The following is a 20,598-nucleotide window of genomic DNA, read 5'->3' as shown; positions in this document are numbered from 1 at the left end:
AACAAAAAAAAAATACAAAACTCGTCAATTTGAAAAAAAAAAAAAAAAAGACAACGCCTGAAATCTATTATATATAATAAATGTGTTAAATTTTGCTGATGTGTCAAGCTAGGAGGCCTCTAAATTTTGCTTTTTGGTCGGAAAATCACGTCCACTTTTCTTTGGACGCGGGATCCGGATTAATTTGGGTCGGAACATGGATAATGGATCCTTTATATTTCCTTTTTCCTCATTCTTCTTTCACAACCCTAAAGAAACATAGTTGAAGAAACCATAGATCGGCCGCCCAAGAAACATAGCTAATATTGTGTCCTTCCGTTCTTCGCCAATTGATAAAAGGAATCTTCACACCCCACACGTATTTCCTAAACCCTAGCTATCAAAATCATCTTCCTTCTTCTTGATTATTCTGCGATCCATATGCAATCAGGTTAGCAACCTCTGATTACTGTTTTTTTTTTCAATTTAGATATGTTTATTTATCGGGTTAGATGCAATCAGGATAGCAATCTCTGATTACTGTTTTTTTTTTTCAATTTAGATATGTTTTTTTTCAATTCGCGTGTGATTAGTAATTTCTTTCTTGACTAGATGGAATGTTATGAACATAGTCTATGAAGGATTTAATCCTATTAAAATTATGCATATGATATGTGTAATCTCATTTAGTTTTTTCTTAACTCACGTAATATTAGGGTTTAGAATTTTTTTAGTTCACAACAACATTCATTTCTATTTAAAATTAAAATTATGTAATAATACTAAATTAGGTGTCACTTGTGCTTGAATCGGCTGATAGAAGATGATTCCAAAATCAAATTGATAGGTATATGGATTCTGTAGTCGATTTGATTTTATACTTTTTGATCCTTTCATCACCTCAGTTTTTCTAAAATTTTGATTGTTTCATCGTATGAGGAAGATGGTGATGGTGGTGGCCTAAAGAGAACGATGACAGCGGCATGGGTTGATTTAGGGTTTCCCCAATGGTGGTCTTATAATGGTTTTGGTTTAACGCAACGATGAAAGGGCGGCGGCTAGGGTTCCACCAGCACATAAATTGGTATCTTTCGATTTTATTTTTAAACTTCTTATTCAGATTTTATTTTTGTTTTTTATTTGTTTTTGGTAAACTATTTATTTTTCAAGTTTTTGTTATCGGGTAAGTTGAATTGTATATATATTTATAACGTTTTCTCAAATTACTCAATTGGTTCTTTGGGATATGGCGTTGAATTTCAAACGGTGAGAGAAAGATCCGTTCTTTTCTGCTGCAGAAGAAGTCCAGGAATCTACCTGCAGGTATCTAATTTTTAAGAATTGTCGGTTAGGGTTTGTGTTGCAGATCTGTATGTTTATTTAATTGTTTAATTGGTTTGTTGTTCAAGTATGGAATCTACATTACAGAACATTGATTCTTGCATTGAATGAACCTTATGTTTGGAAGACAGAAGAACTTCGAAGGGATTTACAAATCGCCCTCGGCACCGCTAAATGGCAGGTAAATGATTGGATTATTATGGGTTTACTATGATTAAGGGGTATTGTTGAAACTCAGGTAATTCATCACTCATTCTTGGTTTTATTATAGCTTAAATTCATTTCTCAATTAGTCATTAAAATTTTAGTTAACACCTATGCCTGAAAAGGAGTGTTTACATTAAAGATATGTTCAGTCTCTTTAATACTATAAGCAATCTTTTTTTGTTTCTAGAGATGTGTTAGAATTGTTTTGAGATTTGATGTCTTCACAGTTTGCTTTCTCAGATTGTATATTTAAAGGCCACTTTAGCACGGAAGGAAGGGGAACATTAAAGTGTTCAGGATCAGAGGAAGTTAATAGGAGAAAAAGGAAACAATGAGGTTACTTTCTCTCTCCCATGTATCATATGCTATCTTTATTTAATGGGCCTTTATATTTCTATATGAGATTTTTGTTTATCAGATGGTTACATAGGTCATTGTCATTTGTCTATTAAAAGTTAAATGTAATTTGTATATTAAAAATCTAATGTTATCTGAGGAATAATGGGCTTTTAATCCTAAAGGTTTTTTTCCCAACAGTAATGGCAGTGATGCTTCATTTGGCTACCCTGGATGCCTAATACTATACAAGACTTTCAACATTGGGATAGATTTGGACAGCCGTGTAACAAGTAAGAACGATGCTTTAAAGTTTTTTTTTTCATATCATGTGTAGTTAGTTATATTTTTACTTCATGTAAATTATTATTATTCTATATAATCAATAAAAATAAGTGTGGGACACATGTCGGTGATTTAGGCAATTTGAATGTGATTTTCCTTTTTTTACGTGAATCTTTTAGTGTCGGATAAGACCCGTTTGGTTCACAAGATCATCTTTCCATCATTGTCGACAACGTTTTATCAAAACATATCACCCAAACTCTAGCCGCATCTTCTTCTTCTTCGAAATCCATCATACCCGCCCGCATCATCTTCTCTCTTTCAAATCCCTAACGCTGGCAGCAATCCTTTGATGCTATTTGAACTTTGAAGACATTCAGCTCTTAATTTAGTGCATATCATTTTGCAAATGTTGTTGTTTTTAGTTGATCTAATTGTTTATTCGTATTTGTCTTTGTCTGATTCCTTCTCAGGCTTCCAAGGAAAACGATGAAGCACCGAATCAACCCGAGGAAGCAATGAATATTGAGGTGGATGATTCTGTTGTAAAGCAAGAGGAAGAAGAACGTGAGTCAGCCGAGGTTGCAATGAAAGAGGGTGATGCATCTTGTGAGGTTGAAGATGCAAGGGGGTCTATCAATGATGAGAAGAATGGTGGTGATGATCCACTGGTGTTATCTGATTTGTCAACTGCTGACGTGCCAGTGATGCCAAAAAAATATATAAATTATAATGGATGTATCAAGTTTGAAAAGTTATATGAACCAAGGGGTTTTTTTTCAAAAATGAAATCACAAAGGACAAATTTTTGTATAGTGCGTGCAAATTGGGTTGACAATCTAATTCAGTTTTCATCTTATAACATACCTTGTGCTTAAGTAATATTTGGCATCTTATATAGTTTGTAAATATAAAATGCAGGTTTACGGGGCGTTCCATTATCTTGGAGAGGTTTGTGCTTTTATATGGAAAAGAATACGTCTCACTGATAAACATTATGATCTAAACATTATGTTTTATGCAGATTCTATCCCTAGGGATGTTACGGTCCCGTTTTGAGTCGTTACCTGGAGCATTTAATGGTTGCTTGATTCCACCGAGAAAAGTGATCCAGTGAAAAAGAAAGGACTTAAGGCTACCTAGTCTCGTAATTACGATGCAGTAAGTTTATAATTTCCTAAGATGAATTTAGACGATATCTTCTATAAACATATTTACTGGAACTTACAGTTTAGTACCGTACATACCAAATGTAACATAATGGATAAATTATGATTATTTGCCATATATTGAGGCTATGCTTCTCATTATTGTTGTAGATTTCTTATTCCAAAGTATGCATAACCCCAGTTTGAAATGTAGTCTTCTTTGTCTCAAAGTATGCATAACCCCAGTTTGTCCAATAATGTGGAATTGTCATTCTTCATCATCTGGCCATGACTATCTCAAGTATTTTTTTTTTAATATTTTTTGTAGTTTTTTTTTATTTTATGTTTGTTGGATCTTTTTTTTTTAATTTCAAGTATCTCGTTGTATTGAATAGCTGGAAATTTAATGAATGGACATGAGGTTAATAGCTGAATTAAGTTATGTACGGACAAGAGAAAGTTTGGAGGACCTTTCAAGCCATCGGTGACAATGCTTTTGCTTATGCTTATTCTACTGTTCTTATTGAGATCCAGGTACTCTTTTATTTTCTTTTTTCATGTTTTAATTTTTTATAAAGATCTTTGATTTATGCCAAATATTACTTATGTATAACATATTATAGATGTGTGTACATACTATTAGTTGTTTACATAATTAATACATAGTGAATACACGACTAAAAATTCGTGTATCTCATGGCTATATGCGTGAAACGATTCTCGCACGACCATTAGAGATATAACACAAAAAAATAGTTAGTCTCCTAGTTTTTTTCTACATTATCATTTCAATATTTAGATATTCTAATGTTATTGCAGGGGGTGTAATATTCAAACTACCTTACTTGTGTTAGAAGATGGTCAAGAGCGATTCACAAGCCTTTAGTCCAAGTGGTAACAAACATGTATAATTCCCAAGTTGTATACATAACCAATATTTGTGTTTTCCTTGATGTTTTTGTACACGGCTTATAAAGAACTTTGTGACTATTTTATGTAATGTCACTTTATTTGCATTACTTTTATCGATACACTTATGATTAATGTAATTTAAATTTTCCTACCCGGGTTTTTGCCCGAGGAATAACCTAGTTTAGTATATAGATAAAACAAGGGAATATGTCACATAATAGTAACCAAGTTTCAAAAGTGTTCTAATTAGGTCACTCGGATCGTTTTTGTCCCAATTAGATAACTTAACATTCAAATCGAGTCATGTCCTTTTTTCTATGTGTCAAGAAAAAAAATGAAGAATAAGATGTCGGGATCAGATTATTCTAATATATGAAATTATATTTATTAAAAATTAAAACACTTTAATTACATTAAAAATTAAAAAAATAAGTTACAATTCACGTCCGGAATATGTCACATAATAGTAACCAAGTTTCAAAAGTGTTCTAATTAGGTCACTCGGATCGTTTTTGTCCCAATTAGATAACTTAACATTCAAATCGAGTCATGTCCTTTTTTCTATGTGTCAAGAAAAAAATGAAGAATAAGATGTCGGGATCGGATTATTCTAATATATGAAATTATATTTATTAAAAATTAAAACACTTTAATTACATTAAAAATTAAAAAAATAAGTTACAATTCACTCAAATTTAGCATCAAATAAAAGGGAAAAAATAAACAAAAATCCACATCACCATGGTTACTTATGAAATGGATGAAAAGACCCTTAATTTTAATGAATAATGAATGTTGAATGACCTGATTGGAACACTTTTAAAACTTGAGTGACCTAATTGGAACACTTTTAAAACTTAGTTACTATTCTACAAAGTTACCCCTAAAACAATTCTAACTATATGAAACCCCTCAAACATGATCGAGATGCCACATCCCATAATTAGCAATACATTAAAATTACACTCACTTGATGCTCAATGCTTCCGATACAATTAGATCGTGTTGGTGTTTTTCAATGTTGCCATCTCATTGGAGAACATATTCACTTGTGTATCTTCTCTACACAAGAACGAAAAAAATCTCGACAAACTGTTATTTAATAGGACAAACCAAAGAGACGGACCTGTTTAAGTTTCGACTGAAATGAGAACATTGTTAATTATAATATATATCCAACAGTACATCACACTATTATTTGTTATGTTACGTTTTTGAAACCTATGAGATGCTAGTTGGAGTTATTTTGACATCCTGTGCTAACTTTAACTTATTTTAATATTGTATAGCATCTTACTTTTGGAGTATTATGAAAATTCTTATTCGAAGAAGTTAAGAAGTAAATAATAAACTGAATAAACAAGTGTAAATTAGATCAAGTAACTATAAGATAATATTTTTTCTACTGATCAATAAATGTAAACAATAATTTTATTTATGGGGTTATGGAATAGGTCTCAAATTTCAATGTGTAAAAGACAAGTAGAAACGGGTGTGACAAACTCCATATTGACTTTGTGATTTAAATAGAAAAATATCACACGACACATATTCCTACTTACCCTCTCTGCCATCTACCAAATACTTACAAAGACTATCTTACACAAAACTCCTATTTATTTAACTCTACCCACCGATTTTTAAATTTTTAAAACCTACTTACTTGAATATTTTTCTCTGTTGAGGTCAGAAAGACTTTTTCTTTAAAAATAAACATAATTTAAACTATTATTGAAAAAAGAATAATACAACATAAAAGTCAAACCAAATCATTTTTGTGAATTGTCTTTGAAAGCATGAAATGTATTTTTCCTTCAAAAAGGAATACAGGTGTCTCTCTTTTTATAGATTGTCTTGAATAGCCCAAATTTTATTTTTGAAAAGTTTTAACCAAAAGTTGAAAAATAATAATAATAATAATAATAATAATAATAATAATAATAATAATAATAATAAAATAATGATAATAATAATAATAATGTATAGTTTTAACCAAAAGTTTAAATATTCTATAATAATAATGTATGATATTGTAATTCTTGTTCCTTGAACAAAAACAATAAAGGTAGTTTTTTATATGTTTTTAGTTTATCACTTAAAAATACTCTTGTACCAGTATTAATAGTTAAAGATCTTACATGTATATTGTGGGGTTATGGTTGGAACATGATTTGTCACCTATGAATATGAATGGAAGGCTATACCACCTCCTTGATTGATCTACCATGGTTTGCATGGATTAAACCATGACAACCATGGTCCTCCTTTCCATTTTTCAACAAATCATTTCCTTTTTCTTTAGACAAACATAAATTAAAATAAATAAGGGACTAGTGGTTTGGGTCATGACCACACCCTTAGGGTAGTGATTTTGGATGATGAATTAGAGGTGGGTTACATGGCACTAACATGGAGGGTCATGGTGATCACGAGGGTCATGACCACACCCTATAGCCTTACGACTTTATACCTTCAATCTATATTTATACAGATTTTTTTATAGAAACATTATCATAACAATCCGTTTCTATATTTCTCTTTTCCTTCTATTTTTGAACGTAACTCACTATTTATATATTTAAATAGAGCCAGCAATAAGCTGAGAAAACAAAAAACAAGGAAACGAGAGAAAACAAACAAGCAAGGAAAATGAAAAGCATTACAATAAATCCGCAATGGTAAACTCCACCCACTTCTCCCAGTCCGGCTTGGGAAGATTCGAGCGGTGCGTAACCCAAAGGAAGGCAACTTCTTTTATGTAATCCACAGTTCTTCGAGTAGGGATGAAACGCCCCTCGAAAACCCGGAGATTCCTGGTGATCCAGATCCGCCAAACCGTGGCCAAGATGAACAAGTGGACGATTCTCAACCATTTAGCCGAACCGATGTTGCCTGAGAAATCTTTAACCGCGTCCTTTAAGCTTGTCGCAGTCAAAGGGAGGGATGCGTAACCAGACCGCAATCTGCCACCAAATGCTCCGAGCCCAAATACAATTAATGAAAGCGCGATTCACATCTTCAATTGTAACACCCTTAAATTTTTTTCACTTATTTTTAGTAATAAACAAATGTATCTCTAGTAAAATTATGATTAAATAACATGTCATTTGTTAACAAAGTTCATAAGTAACAAGACCTTAGTCAACTAATGACCAAGGCAAATCGTTTTATAATTCGTTCAACCCGTGTTCAACACCCATACACAAAACTACAAAAGATTTAAGACATTGCGGAAGCTTCAAAATGGAGTGTTCGGTTCTTCATTTAATCACTTGATCGCCATCCATGAGACCCACCTAATTACCTATGATCAACCATTAAATCATTAGCTTGATGTTAATAAATAATAGGATTACAAGGTTTAACATCACATTGGAAATAACAAAAATATAAAAGTTTTCCAGGCTCCACCGTAACTTACGGTGTCACCGTAAGTTACGGTGAGTGCTGGGAATCCTTGAACCCACCGTAAATCAGTAGTAATCCACCGTAAATCCTTAATCTCTACCGTAAATTACGGTAACACCGTAATTTACGGTAGCACCTGGGATTTTATGTTTTTGTTTGGTTTAAGCATCACGCCCAAAATCCCTACCCTCGGATTTCAGTATTCTATAGTATCAATGTATTAAAAGTCTGATATTTCTAGCACGTTATATAATAACCAACTACATACAACAATCCATCATATTCCGGAATGTAAATCATGCTTCACTTGATTATTTGACCCGTTTGGCTTGTCTATGGAATTCCTTCCTTTATGACAACTACCAACGAGTTCAATTCATCATTCAACCGAGTATTCAATATAACAACATCATCGCTTTAATTCATAACAACTAGTAATTTGATATTCAACTATACCAACTACAATGATCTAATTTCACTTAATGTAACGGGTCATGTTACATACCTTTAAAGTAAACCCTTCAAACGTGCATCCACACCGGTTTGTCCGCTAGATGCCCCGGCTTCCTTCCCTAAAGAGTTCAAGCATTTTATGTTTAGAACTCCATGTTTTACATACATATCGCACAATCGTCACACTTCATAATTATGCGTTTAAAACTTAACAATTCAGTTTTTAAGCCTTCTTTGAGGCATTTCAGCAAACATTATGAGGGCAGAATTTCTACATCATTCGTATTCATATTTATGGCTTGCTAATTTGTTAACTTAACTTCAATAAACCCATCATATATCATGTAAACATCATATCTTTCTGGAACTATCTTCTAAGGTCGAATTATACTAGAATAACCACTCAAAACCCTAGAGTTCATCATCATCATGTAAAACCCACAACCCACCTTCAAGGTGTTCATGGAGTTTCCCTGAATTTGGTTATGATTTCACATGGAATTGGTTAGGTCTCACCCCTAAACACAAAATCAATTCTAAACTAACCAAATAACACACATGCAACATCAAATTTTCAGATTTCCCAAAATCATGAGAAATTCAAGTTAAGGGATTTCACTAAATTTTTACATACCTTACAATCCTCTTGTGATGAGGATTATGATTCTAGGCTCAATTCTCGATTTCTACTTGGATTAATCCTTCAATTTGCAAGATTATGAGATTTTAGGGTTTGGAAATTTCTCCTGGTCGCCCCCTCTCTCTCTGTTCGATCGATGCCCACCCAAAATGGGTGAATTTTGTGTTTTGTTCACTAAGTTAGTACCAAACTTTCAGTTTTGGCTAATTTAGTCCCTCAATTAACCATTTAGCTTTTAGTTCAAGTGTTTTAACTTTAGAGCAAGTTATTTCAAAACTACCAACTAACTGGGTTATAGTTTTCTAGTTAGTTAACTCTTGTTAAATTAACATCACATATTAAACCCAAAGTTTTATATTTTTGGGGTGTTACCTCAATACCATAACTACATCTCTTTTACTTTTTGTATTTTAAATTCTTTATGTATGTTTGACTCTTGTAAAAACTAACACACATGTATACACAACTCTCATAGATCAAACATACACAACATAACACTCATTATATATACACACTAATGTATTGCACCTTCTGTTCACACTCATTATATACACACTAATATATTGCACCTTCTGTTGCAGGTCATTTCGTATCCCAAATACTGTTGTTACCATTCACAACAGGCGGTTACTATTTGCATTTTACAAATGCCAGAAACAAAGGAATCACCTCCAGCCTTGCAACTAGGGATGAGCTCGGTACCGGAACCGAAAGTACAGGTACCGAAAATCCTCAAAAGTGGGTACCGGTACCGGTACCGAATATACCTAGTACGGTACGGTTCGGTACCGGTATTTGAGGGTAAAAAACGGTAAATACCGGTACCGAAAATGTCAAAAGTCGGTACTGAAAATGTAGCTGGTTCGGTAAATTCGGTACCAGTACCGGGTCCAATTTGCTCATCCCTACTTGCAACCAGTGCAAACACTTCATTATAGTCAATATCCTCCTATTGATTGAAACCCTTAGCCAGTAATCGAGTCTTGTTTGTAATCATAATGCCCCAATCATCTTTCTTGCATTTGAACACCCATTTGGTGCCAATTTAGGTTTCACCTTCAAGTAGATCGATAAATTCCCAAACCTTCAACTTCTTGATCTGAGCTAACTCCTCTTGAATAAATCCTATCCATGAATAGTCTTTCAGAGTAATCTACACATTCTTCGGCTCCACTTGAGAAATAAAACAACTACACAAGCATGTATTGAGTATCCCAGTTTCCTTGATCGTAGCAGACATACATCTACTCTATGCTACACTTATGCATTTTCTGAACACCTGTATTAGGATCTCCAATTATCTTGTCAATTGGATAATCTTTATTTGCTCGTCTTATAGCGATGGTGTAAATGCCAGATTGTTCCCCAAATATAATCCAATCTCCCACTATTACTTGAATCTATTATTTCTGTATTTGAGGGCGTTCCTTGCGCATTTGTCGCATTCTAGTCAGCCGAAATTGAGACACTTGATCTTGGAGCAAACTTACCCTCATCTTCATCCCTGATCAAGCTACGAATTAAATTAGAATTACGTGCATCGGAAAACTCAGGGAAATTAAATGAGTCAAAGACATTATCATAATCATATAACTTTGTTGGACCTAGCCTTGATTGTTTAGGTTAATAAGTTATTATCTCAATTTTAATAACCAGCTCAATTTTACCATTTGTGGTGTTAAAAACCCGTTTGTTTGGTGAACCTTTTACATAACCTAGGAAGAATCATTCGTCTGCCATTTCACCAAACTTTGGTTGGTTGTTATTTTTAATTAAAATACAAGGTAACCCAAATGATTCAAGCCCATCTAAATTAGGTTTATGGTTTCTCAACAGTTCATTACACGCCGCTTAACTGTCAAACCCCTATTAAACACATAGCAAACTATATTCATAGGCTCATCCCAAAGAGGACAGGAAGCTTAGAATCAGAAATCATAGTCCTAGCAGCTTCAATCAAGCCCTGTTTTCTGTTCAAAAACTCCATTTTGTTGCGGTGTATATGGTGCACTAAATACTTGCTCTATTCCTTTATGAAGACAGTATATATCCAGCAACCAATTCCTGAATTTCGTGCCATTGTCACTTCTTATGCGTTTGATTCTTGTCTCAAGAAGATTCTCCAACTTTGTAAAAAGATTGATCAACATCTCTATTGTTTCATCTTTAGACACTAAAAAGAAAACCCAAGAAAGACGAGAAAAGTCATCAGTAACAACTAAACAATAATACTTTACTCCGATACTCCTTACATTCACTGGATCAAACAAATCGATGTGAAGTAAAATGAGTGGAGAGGCAATAGAATTCACAGTTTTAGACTTGTGAGGTTTTCTGTGTTGTTTTCCCTTTTTACATGGAAGACACTTATCATCCACAGAAAACTTCTACATTCACCTTCCACTAAACTATTTTTAATTATGTAATTCATTTTTTTGTAATGGATATGTGCCATGTGTCTATGCCACAACGTTGACTCAACCAAGGATACTATTGATAACAAACAAGCAACCACCATCGAAGAATCCTTAGCACCCATAAGAATGACATAAGTGTCATTCTTCCTTTGTTCAATCATAACAATCCAATCATCTGGTATCACCAAACCTCGTTTCAACACCATAGCTTCAGACTTTGTAAAATGGACCGAGTAACCCTTGTCGTAGACTTGTGAAACGCTTATCAGGTTATGTTTAAGCAGCTCGACATAGTTCACTTTGTCTAGTGTTATCTTCCCATTGGTCACTTTCCCTTGACTTGTAATTTGACCTCCTTTTGCTCCTGCAAAGTTTACATAACCTCCATTCTTTTGTTCAAAATCACTCAGCGATCTCATGTCTCCCGTCATGTGCCTTAAGCAGCCACTATCAAATACCATAAGTTAATAATCCTCCTTAGCAACTCCTACACCAACCAAATCAAATTTAGTTAGATAGGGGGACCCAAGACATTACGGTCTTGGGTCTTCCAGATCATCAATAATAGGAATTTCTTTCCAGTATCCATCACGGGTGTCTTGAATCTAGAACTTGTCGATGGAAACAGTCAATGATTTCCGCTAGGTCTTTGGTCGTGGGGGTTCCTATACATGTTTGGACTCAGTGACCTCTGGATATTCTTATTTTAAAACATTTTTCAATTTATATACCCAGAGTTTTGTTAAAATCTCGATCGACCATCAAAGTATTGATTATTATAATTTATAATGTCATTTCTATAAAAATTTCGACCACCGTTATTCTAGTGTCAATTTTGTTGTGCATACTTACCATGAAAATTACTTAGCTGACCCTTAAAGTGATTTACCCTAGGTGAATAATGATATGCACCAAATGCAACATATAAATTATAACAAATAAGGTATAAACACAACCCTTTTTAGTACTAATGTTGAAAAAAGTGTGTTTCTTTATATACTTTTGATTTTCAGGATTAAAAGAGCTTAAATGTACAAAAGGAACAAATTAACGGCAAAAACCAGCATGAATATAAAGAAAGGGAAGTTGATACAATATACCAACCCTCCGAGCTTAACCCCAAGACCAAGAACAACAAAACAGAAGTCAAGCATGGGGCCGTGCCCCACTCAAGATTCCTTGGAAAAAAAAAGACAAACAGAAGCAAACAAGGGACACGGGGCCGTGTCTCATGGACACGGGCTGTGGTTAACTCTCAGATTTGCAAATCTTGGATCGTACAACAAGTACAAGGGCCATGGGGTTGTGCCGTTGACACATGGGGCCGTGTGAGCATCTGGACTGACAAGCGCATTAAATGAAGACAGAGAAGGAGAAGGGCACGGGGTCGTACCTACCAGGCACGGGGCCATCTAAACCTTCTATTTTCAGCTATAAATAAAGGGGCTTGGTTCACTTGCAACTCATCCCTTGGCAAACCACTTCTCTCACACCTGCCACCATTCCACCACCACAATACCACCATCATCCACCACATTCATCCAACATCCATCCTTAGAGTGTGTGTAGTAGTCTCGGGATCCAAGATTGATCATAAGAGTTTTTGTCACACATAGGCCATGCTTGGCTAATCTCTTACATCACTTGGTGAAGACAAATCATTTATTTATTACTTTTGATTTCCAAGATTTGGTAACTTTTTAGTTGAGTATGTATTAGTGATTTTAATAACTAGTTTTTATATTAAAAGTGAACTTTATTCTATCATCTCTTCATGATTTGTTGATTGACTCATTTGTGTCTTTACGGTCTATATAAAGCGTGTTAACTACCTAGAAGGGGTTAGAAGGGTGGTTTAAGTAAAGTTCTTGCCTTGTCCTGTGTATAGATCCTGCGAGGATTTGGTTCAAGCTTATTAGGACTTCCTTTGAGGCAGATAGCATCAAATAGGGGGAAGTAAGAATGGCTTGAATCCCTTATAAATAAACTACTATTAAAACTTTAAACCGGTCTTGCGGGACTGTATCCCTGCTGACTCGGACCAATATGGCGGAGGGTAGAATTAAGATATAGAGAATTAACAGGTATAACGTCCACCATTGTAAACATTGTTGGTGAAATGAAGGACATGATGAAACAAGTGTTGGAGGCTTCTAAAAGTCAGCCTAGCCATTAGCAAATCACCCAAGGGTTATGAAATTCTATGCAACCAATACTAGCAGCTCAAAGGGAATTACCTAAAATCGACCACAACTCACACACGGAACTGATAAGAATAATGGTTGAGGCCAGGTACAAGGATACTCAGGCAGACATAAGGGTATCAAAGAATCCCTTACTAAACTTACTGGCTCCTCCCCTGCACCAATCTTTGAAAAAGATGATGCCAAAAAGGGGAAGAAAGATACAATGAGAAAGCTGGATGTTGATCCCAAAGCAAAACCAAAAGGTCAGCAACAACAAAAGCCAGGGTCTGCCAAAGATACTTCTGCAAAATCTTTTGAAAAATCAGATGTTGGAAAGAAAAAGGGAATTGATGAGACCCTCAATGTCCATACTGATGAAGAGATTTTATCAAAGCTGAAGAGGAAAGATACAGCAGAAAGCAAGGCCTAAAATTGGAAGAAAGAACAGGAGGAAAAGATGAAAAGAGAAAACATTGGTACTTCTAATAGAAGAAAGTCTTTTAGAAATAACAGACCGCCAATAGCCACATTTCCCAAAATATCTGCTATTCCTAAAAAGCATGCATCCTTTGCTGAAACCAAACCCAAACCTTCGTCTCAAAAACCACCACAAAAGAAGCAGAAAACAGCTTCAGAACCACCATCCTCACCCACTAAACCAACAGATGTTGATGCAACAAAAACATCAGTAGATGTTAGGCCAACAGTTGTTGAAAAACCAGTGGTTTCAATAGCTGATAGCCAAACCACTGCTTCTATCCATTTCAACACTCCACCATCAACACAACTACCACCAACACCCCAAAGATTCCATTCACAATCATCTTTCTCACCTAAACCACCTTCTCCATCAAAAACTCCTCCACCTCCCAAATTTGCCTATGCACACAAAAGGAAATTTGTTGTACTAGATGATGATAAGGAGATTCCATCACCAATCCCCTTATCATCTGCTCCCGCTCAAATCATTCCACCTTCATCATCTCCACTTACAAATCCACTTCATCATCTACCCACTGGTTACATGCCATCTTTCATTCCATTGGCAACTCAATATCCTCTAGAACTGCTTACAGTTCAACCTGAAATGGAATCATTTTATAAGATAGAGGATCCATCTAAAAGAACCTTCTCATCTCTATATAGCTTCAGAAAACCTTAGAATCTGGATGAATACTTAAAGCTGAATAATAGCCAAAGAAGAGAGTAAAGGGTTAGGGGACATGAGATACCAAGGTCTGCTACAACATGGGCTTAGCAAAGTCAGAAAACTTGAAGACTTTGCTAAAGACCTCAGTAAATCCATGTCTGAGTTGCCACCGGATACTGGGCTTCAAGAGGAATTAAGGGTTGACTATTTAGACCACATCATGAAGTACAAGCCCTACAAAGCTAACAGAGCCCAATTCAAAGATTGGTCGTAGATGCTCTCAAGGAAGAAATTGATAGAATTGCAAAGATGAACAATGATCCTCAGATCAAGAAAACTGCATCAAATTGGAAGAAATCCAAGCAGGTTGATCAAGATGATGCATTAAGGTTCAAAAGAATGAGAGCATAGCTTGTGGCTGCTGATTATGGGTTTGCAAGATCAATTTCCAGATGGTTAAAGCAAAATGTTGAAGAGACCTATAGAAAACTGGAAGAACTTAGAAAGAAAGACCGAAATGTTCCTCAAAAGCCCGTTTATCCTGACACCACTACTGGCAGAACTCAACAGACCCAAGCCTCAAAAAAGCATGCCTTATCATCTGCTTTACCCATAAGTGCCTTGAATCAACTAAAAAGTCAAAAGAAGACTGATGAGGAGGATGAGCAGAGGTTTGAAGAGTACAGAAAAGAGGGGATCAGATGCCATATTCAATTCCAAATGGATAATGCTGCTAATCAACTCATTGTTCAAATTGCTAAAATAATCAAACAGTTGGCAAACAGACCCCAGTCCCCAAACTCATCACAAATAACTCTTGTCCCTAGAAAGTCATCTGATCCAAAAATACTAAAGTGGAAGTCAGCCTCAGACACCCACGTATTGACTTTGCTTAGATTAGATGGTAAAGTTGAAAAGATATCAAGGAAGGATGCATATGGTCTGAATGCAGATGACCTACAAAATCTATTGAACCTTCAACTAATTAGGGATGAAGAAGACACATATTCCTTGGATTTTGAACTTCAATTCAAAGGTCAAATCAGGGAACTGTTGACGAGGAAATAAAGATCAGAAAATAATGAAAAGTTTTGGCATCATCTGTTCTAGGGGGAGATTGTTGGCTCATGTGATACTTCCATTGAGAACAGTGATACAAAGCCAAAACTGGTCTGCAACAACTTATCCTTAATAAACAGTGTTTTGAATTCTATTCCCTCCAATGACAAAGGCATCTAACATCTGCTTAAGGTCTGTTAAATACAAAGCTCTGTTGAAGTGTAAAGACTGTTGAAGACCAATCCACTGAAGAAGTCAAAGATCTGCTAGAAGTCAAAGGACTGATCAACCTTTGTGGAAAGCACTGCTAAAGCTTCATCAGCGGTTAGCATCAACAACGCTTTAGTAATCAGTGTTTAATTCTATCAGTGTTTAGAGTCAGATAGTATTGTTAGATGTCACTGTCTAGGTGACGTCAGCCAATATGCCACAGTGGCTAGGATTGTACCATAAATAGACAGTGTCTGTACTGTTCTATCAGCTTACATACTCACTTGCATTTTGTACGAACAATCAATTGTGAGCTCAAGCTGAGGGGGAGATAGTAGTTCATGCATACGTATTGAATCATTGTGTAATACAATCTTTTGATTAAAAGTATTTATGATGAAAGTTGTTCTTCCATTGTTTGTGTTATAAAGTTTTCTTCATTTCCGCAGCAATTATTCATTTGTTTATCTTCTTTCATCTTACATTTCTTAAAACAAACACAAACAATTAAACTCAGATCCTAACAATTTGTCTACATTCGGAGTCGCCCCCCACATAAATCCCTACGCAACTTCTCCAACTTTTTAATTACACCTATCGGAGCCTTACAAAGTGAAAAGTAGTAGGTTGGTGGTGCGTTTAGAACCGAGGGAATCAAAGTGATTCGGCCAACAAAGGGAAGTGTATTTGATTTCCATAATGATAACCTTTTTTTTAAATATCGACCACCGGATCTCAATTTTTGATCATATTAGCCCCAACTTGAAGTTCAAGGTATTTAAATGGAAACGTCCCCTTTATCCACCCCACAACATTCGCCATTAATTGCACATGAGTATCCTCCACCCCCACTTTATAACGGCTATTTTTTTAAGGTTTACCAGAAGACCTGATACTTGTATATTGTTTGTGGTATGAAACATTTATATATGTTTACTGAAACCAAGACCGACATATGAAACAGTGGGAAAATTACAAAGAAAATTGACTTTCGTCTTGTTGAATGACATATTATTAATTTGGAAACAATAAACAGTTTCCAATGCATGTGTTCACCGTTTCGACCACGCCGTCTACCATGCATTTTGCCATTCCACATATTACAAAGTTTTCAATGATTCTAATGCAACTCCTTCAAAGATCGTGGAAGACATCAAGGAAGAAGCTTATGACTGGGTAAAACTTAGGACAAAGATATCCGGGATATCGTGGGAAGATTGGAAAAAATTCGATCTTAGGGGTTTAGAGCCTTGATTGAGTTTCCTTGTTTGTTTGTTTATTTTTGTTTCGGCTTAGTGGGGATGTAGATCTGTTTCTTGATTGTATGTTTCCTTGAGGATGTTTGTATTGACTGCATAGCATCTTGCTATGGGTCGGGATTTGGCCATGATGAATAAAATGTTTCGTTGTTGCTGTTCAAAAAAAAAATATAATATATACATATATATTGCACGCCTACTCACAACCTACTTTGCACGTCGTCTATTTCTTTTTTATACCATAACATTTGTAACACAATCAATTAATGCACAACACACTTATATATTAAAAGCAACATTGATTTGCTGTGTCACATAGGAATTCATAAATATTGATAATATAAATTATTACACCTGATATTGTCAATGTCAATGTGAAATCTTATATGTACCACTCTTTTGGTGTTATCAATACCGTTGAGAGACGGACATGTGGCGACGTCTGATTTGTGGAGAAACAATCGAAATGAGGCCTCCGAGTGGAGGCTTCATCTTTGATCTATATATCATTTCATCGTATGGTCTTCGGTAGAATCTCAGGAACGGAATAAACGATTCCCGACACTTTTCAGTTTTGCTTAAGTGGCACTCTTTTTTGAAAAATAAGGCAGGTGAGTGTAGGAATGATGGTTTAGGGGTTCTTGGGTGGTTGACACCCGAGTGGTCCATCACTTGGGTTTTTTGTGGTAACGGAGTTGATGGAAAGAAGTTTTTCCTTAATGTGTTCATGTTCCTTGCAGTCGGTGATGCAAATGAGTAGGATCGGGCATTGACAGGTGAGATGAGGGCAGGCCCAAGTACAGGCGTGGATGCGGGACCCACTTTAAATGATGGTTTGTCGGTCAAAGTGAGATACCAAGGTTTGAGTGAGTCAAAATGGTGGGCAACCGTGAACGAAAAGCGTGAAGAAGAGCAAGAACCAACTTTGGCGCCTTTCGATGGCACTGAGGAAGGATTAAACCGAAGTGATGCGGCTCGTGGGTATGGAGTGAAGTGATTAAAGTCAGGAAAATCATCGAAATCAAGTGAGGACACCATCGTCGTGATTGATGATAACTCAATAAACGCCTTGACGCCCTACAATATAATCATTAAATTAAAAATTATAAACCAAAAACATTAATGTTTTTTTTATAATGAAATTGAAATGTTACATTTGATATTGTTGTTGTAGTGATTACCTTCCAAAGATATGGAAAAAGAGAAGGAGGGTCAATGACAAAAGCTTTGTGTAGACGACTAGGATAGTGCTCCCCTATGGTCTTCAGTGCTGCCACCAATATGTTCATGAACCCTGATGCTGATCTGAAAAAGCCTGTATCATTCACACCATTAGTACTTCATCATTTTGTTTTCTTATCAAACATTAAAATATTTATTTATTTTAACTTCCAATTCCATGAAGATTTACTTTTTTTCTAAAAAGATATAATTTTTTTTCCCTGGTTGACACTGCTGATTTACTTCAGTTTAAACAGTTCAACTCTGGTTTAAACAAATTAACTTATTGATAATCATTTGATGTTATAATTGATTAACATGTACAACTTTATATATTATATGTTAACGCGTTATGTAATTATCTTTAGCTTTAGAGCAAATTGCTAAAATCGTCCATGAGATTTGGATCATATTGTCTTTCACCTTTGTGATTTTTTGTATCATATTGTCTTTCACCTTTGTGATTTTTTGCCATTTTCATTCAAACCTCTAATTTGTTTTGTTTTTTCTGTGCGACATTTGGATGAAAATGGAAAAGATCCCAAATCTTAGGGACGATTTTGGCAAAAAAAGTTAGACGTTTGGATGAAAATGACAAAAATTCTTAAAAATAAAAGACAATATGGTACAAAAAAGTTGTTTTGGATGAAACTGACAAACATGTCTAAACCCCAGAGACGATTTTAACAATTTACTCTTAGCTTTGTAATCCTATAACAATTTGAAACTAAAAAGTAGGTAAAGTTTTTGAAATGTAAGAGGTTAAAAATTTTGAAATAAAAAGAAAAAGCAAAGGTTGATGGCTAATGGATTTCGATTCACTAGTGTTGTCCTTATTAACGTTGTCATGGGACCAAATATCCATGATAGCTATAGTCAACATTGTTATTAATGGCCACCAAAAAAGTGATGACTTTAAAATGATTGATATTAATTGATATAAATATATATTTTATATCAATTAATATAACAAATAATTGAAAATAACATAACTATTTATTTGCCTAAAAAGGAACACATGATGTAACTCAAATTATTCATGTGAGCACCGAGCACGGCATAGTAAGGGCAATTCCGGCAATTTTGTGAAACAAATCTGAGAAATCTTTTCAGCTTTCCGACACATAAATCATCATCAAAGTTAGATTTAATTGCACACTAAATTTATTTTATAATTATCACTCTAATATCATATATTATCTTACTGTAGCCATTTGCAAAAAGTTTTTTTAGTAAATTAGTTTTTGAGTGGTTTTGTTTGGGTCAAAAACAGAACATCTTGTAATTACATTAGATGGAAGAAGTGGTATAAATAACTGTTGTACATGTTGTAATTTCTTTGCCCTTTACCCGTTTGGGTTGGGGGTGTTGTAGTTGTTTGGCCTTTTGCCCGCTTGGGTCGGAGGTGTGTTAATGAAGTTTAATTTTCAAAAAAAAAATTAATTTTTTTGTTCTTGTGTTTTAATGGTTTTAATCACTTGACTTCAAAATAAAAAATTTAATTCTCTGGGTCTCTAACCACTCATTTTATAACGTTTTGAGTCTAATTTATAACACTTGTACTTTTTATTTTAGACTCAAGTGATTAAAACAGTAAAACATAGGGACTCAAAATGTTATAAAATAAGGGGTTGGGGACTTAGGGCGTTAAACTATTTTGATTTTAGACTCAACTGGTTAAAACTACTAAAACACAAGAACTCAAAAAGTAATTTACTCAAGTTTTTTGAATAATTAAAGATGCAATAGTAGAAAGATTCTATATATAGATGGCAAAGAGACGATTTGTTACGAATATTGATAAATTCAGTCATAATACTGATGGTAAAACATATATTCGATTGCTCATTATATGTTAGGTAATTGATATATACCAAAAAGTCTGTTAAAAATTCACTATAGGGATTCCATATAAATTTATTACTATTTTAGTTATTAAAAAGATTTATGACCAAAGAAATAAAAAATTAAAAAAAAAAATCAGCGAATGAAAAGATTATTCTATTATCTATGGAGACAGAAAAATAAAAGCAAAACCAAGATGTTTACCTTTGTTTTTATTGACAAATATTAATCCTACTATACTTTATATCAAAATTCTAAACTAATCTTCTTTATCAAGTGGCTAGACTCCCATTGACACCAATATGTTTTTTCTTTTTTTTAAACGGGCAACAGAATAAATCCCAAGCACACTCGAGGCACTTACTGGACCAAACGGAGTACTCTGAGAGTAACCCGATTCTAGCACCAATTCCGGGGAAAACCCGGTAACCCACCCGCCCGTAGGCACGACGGTGAAATTAACAGTAAAACCCGTTTGACTCAAGGATCGAACCCAGGTTTCCCTAGGTCTCCTATCATTGCCCACCAATGCATCACTCTGC

General features: G+C 34.8%; 2 protein-coding genes and 2 long non-coding RNA genes across 16 annotated transcripts; 2 read left to right on the top strand and 2 right to left on the bottom strand.

The window, feature by feature from the left end:
* Positions 1–230: 230 nt before the first annotated feature.
* LOC110885230 lies at positions 231–4,345 on the top strand. 13 transcript variants are annotated; one of them, XR_004870157.1, is made up of 11 exons: positions 232–430; positions 923–1,302; positions 1,389–1,501; positions 1,755–1,863; positions 2,065–2,156; positions 2,622–2,978; positions 3,070–3,099; positions 3,173–3,309; positions 3,468–3,597; positions 3,692–3,830; positions 4,116–4,345. It is a non-coding gene; the product is annotated as an uncharacterized LOC110885230 (long non-coding RNA). The 13 variants fall into 13 exon arrangements; XR_004870160.1 differs by adding an exon at positions 771–826 and having other exon boundaries at positions 231–430; positions 2,622–3,099; positions 3,173–3,597; XR_004870164.1 differs by having other exon boundaries at positions 923–1,063; positions 1,278–1,302; positions 2,622–3,099; positions 3,173–3,597.
* Positions 4,346–7,333: 2,988 nt separating this feature from the next.
* On the bottom strand, positions 7,334–8,885 carry LOC110881952. The gene is made up of 3 exons (XR_002559950.2): positions 8,704–8,885; positions 8,122–8,188; positions 7,334–7,512 (listed from the first exon to the last, which is right to left on the bottom strand). It is a non-coding gene; the product is annotated as an uncharacterized LOC110881952 (long non-coding RNA).
* A 4,884-nt stretch (positions 8,886–13,769) lies between these two features.
* Positions 13,770–14,474, top strand: LOC110881847 (leucine-rich repeat extensin-like protein 5). Its single transcript, XM_022129993.1, has one exon. It carries the CDS (start codon positions 13,770–13,772, stop codon positions 14,472–14,474), a length of 705 nt encoding a protein of 234 aa, XP_021985685.1.
* Positions 14,475–17,253: 2,779 nt separating this feature from the next.
* On the bottom strand, positions 17,254–18,332 carry LOC118483275. Its single transcript, XM_035978912.1, has 2 exons — positions 18,172–18,332; positions 17,254–18,067 (listed from the first exon to the last, which is right to left on the bottom strand). Exons 1-2 carry the CDS (start codon positions 18,277–18,279, stop codon positions 17,399–17,401), a joined length of 777 nt encoding a protein of 258 aa, XP_035834805.1. The 5' UTR covers positions 18,280–18,332; the 3' UTR covers positions 17,254–17,398.
* Between the last annotated feature and the right edge of the window lie 2,266 nt (positions 18,333–20,598).

Source organism: Helianthus annuus, chromosome 10 (assembly GCF_002127325.2).
Source record: "Helianthus annuus cultivar XRQ/B chromosome 10, HanXRQr2.0-SUNRISE, whole genome shotgun sequence".
Taxonomy (NCBI): domain Eukaryota; kingdom Viridiplantae; phylum Streptophyta; class Magnoliopsida; order Asterales; family Asteraceae; genus Helianthus; species Helianthus annuus.
This window is presented reverse-complemented; position numbering and strand designations above follow the sequence as displayed.

Coding starts and splice junctions, on each gene's coding strand:
- LOC110881847 (XM_022129993.1), top strand. CDS start 13,770: ATGAAAAGAGAAAACATTGGTACTTCTAATAGAAGAAAGTCTTTTAGA.
- LOC118483275 (XM_035978912.1), bottom strand. CDS start 18,279: ATGAACATATTGGTGGCAGCACTGAAGACCATAGGGGAGCACTATCCT. Junction 18,068..18,171: donor TTTTTCCATATCTTTGGAAG/GTAATCACTACA, acceptor ATTATATTGTAG/GGCGTCAAGGCGTTTATTGA.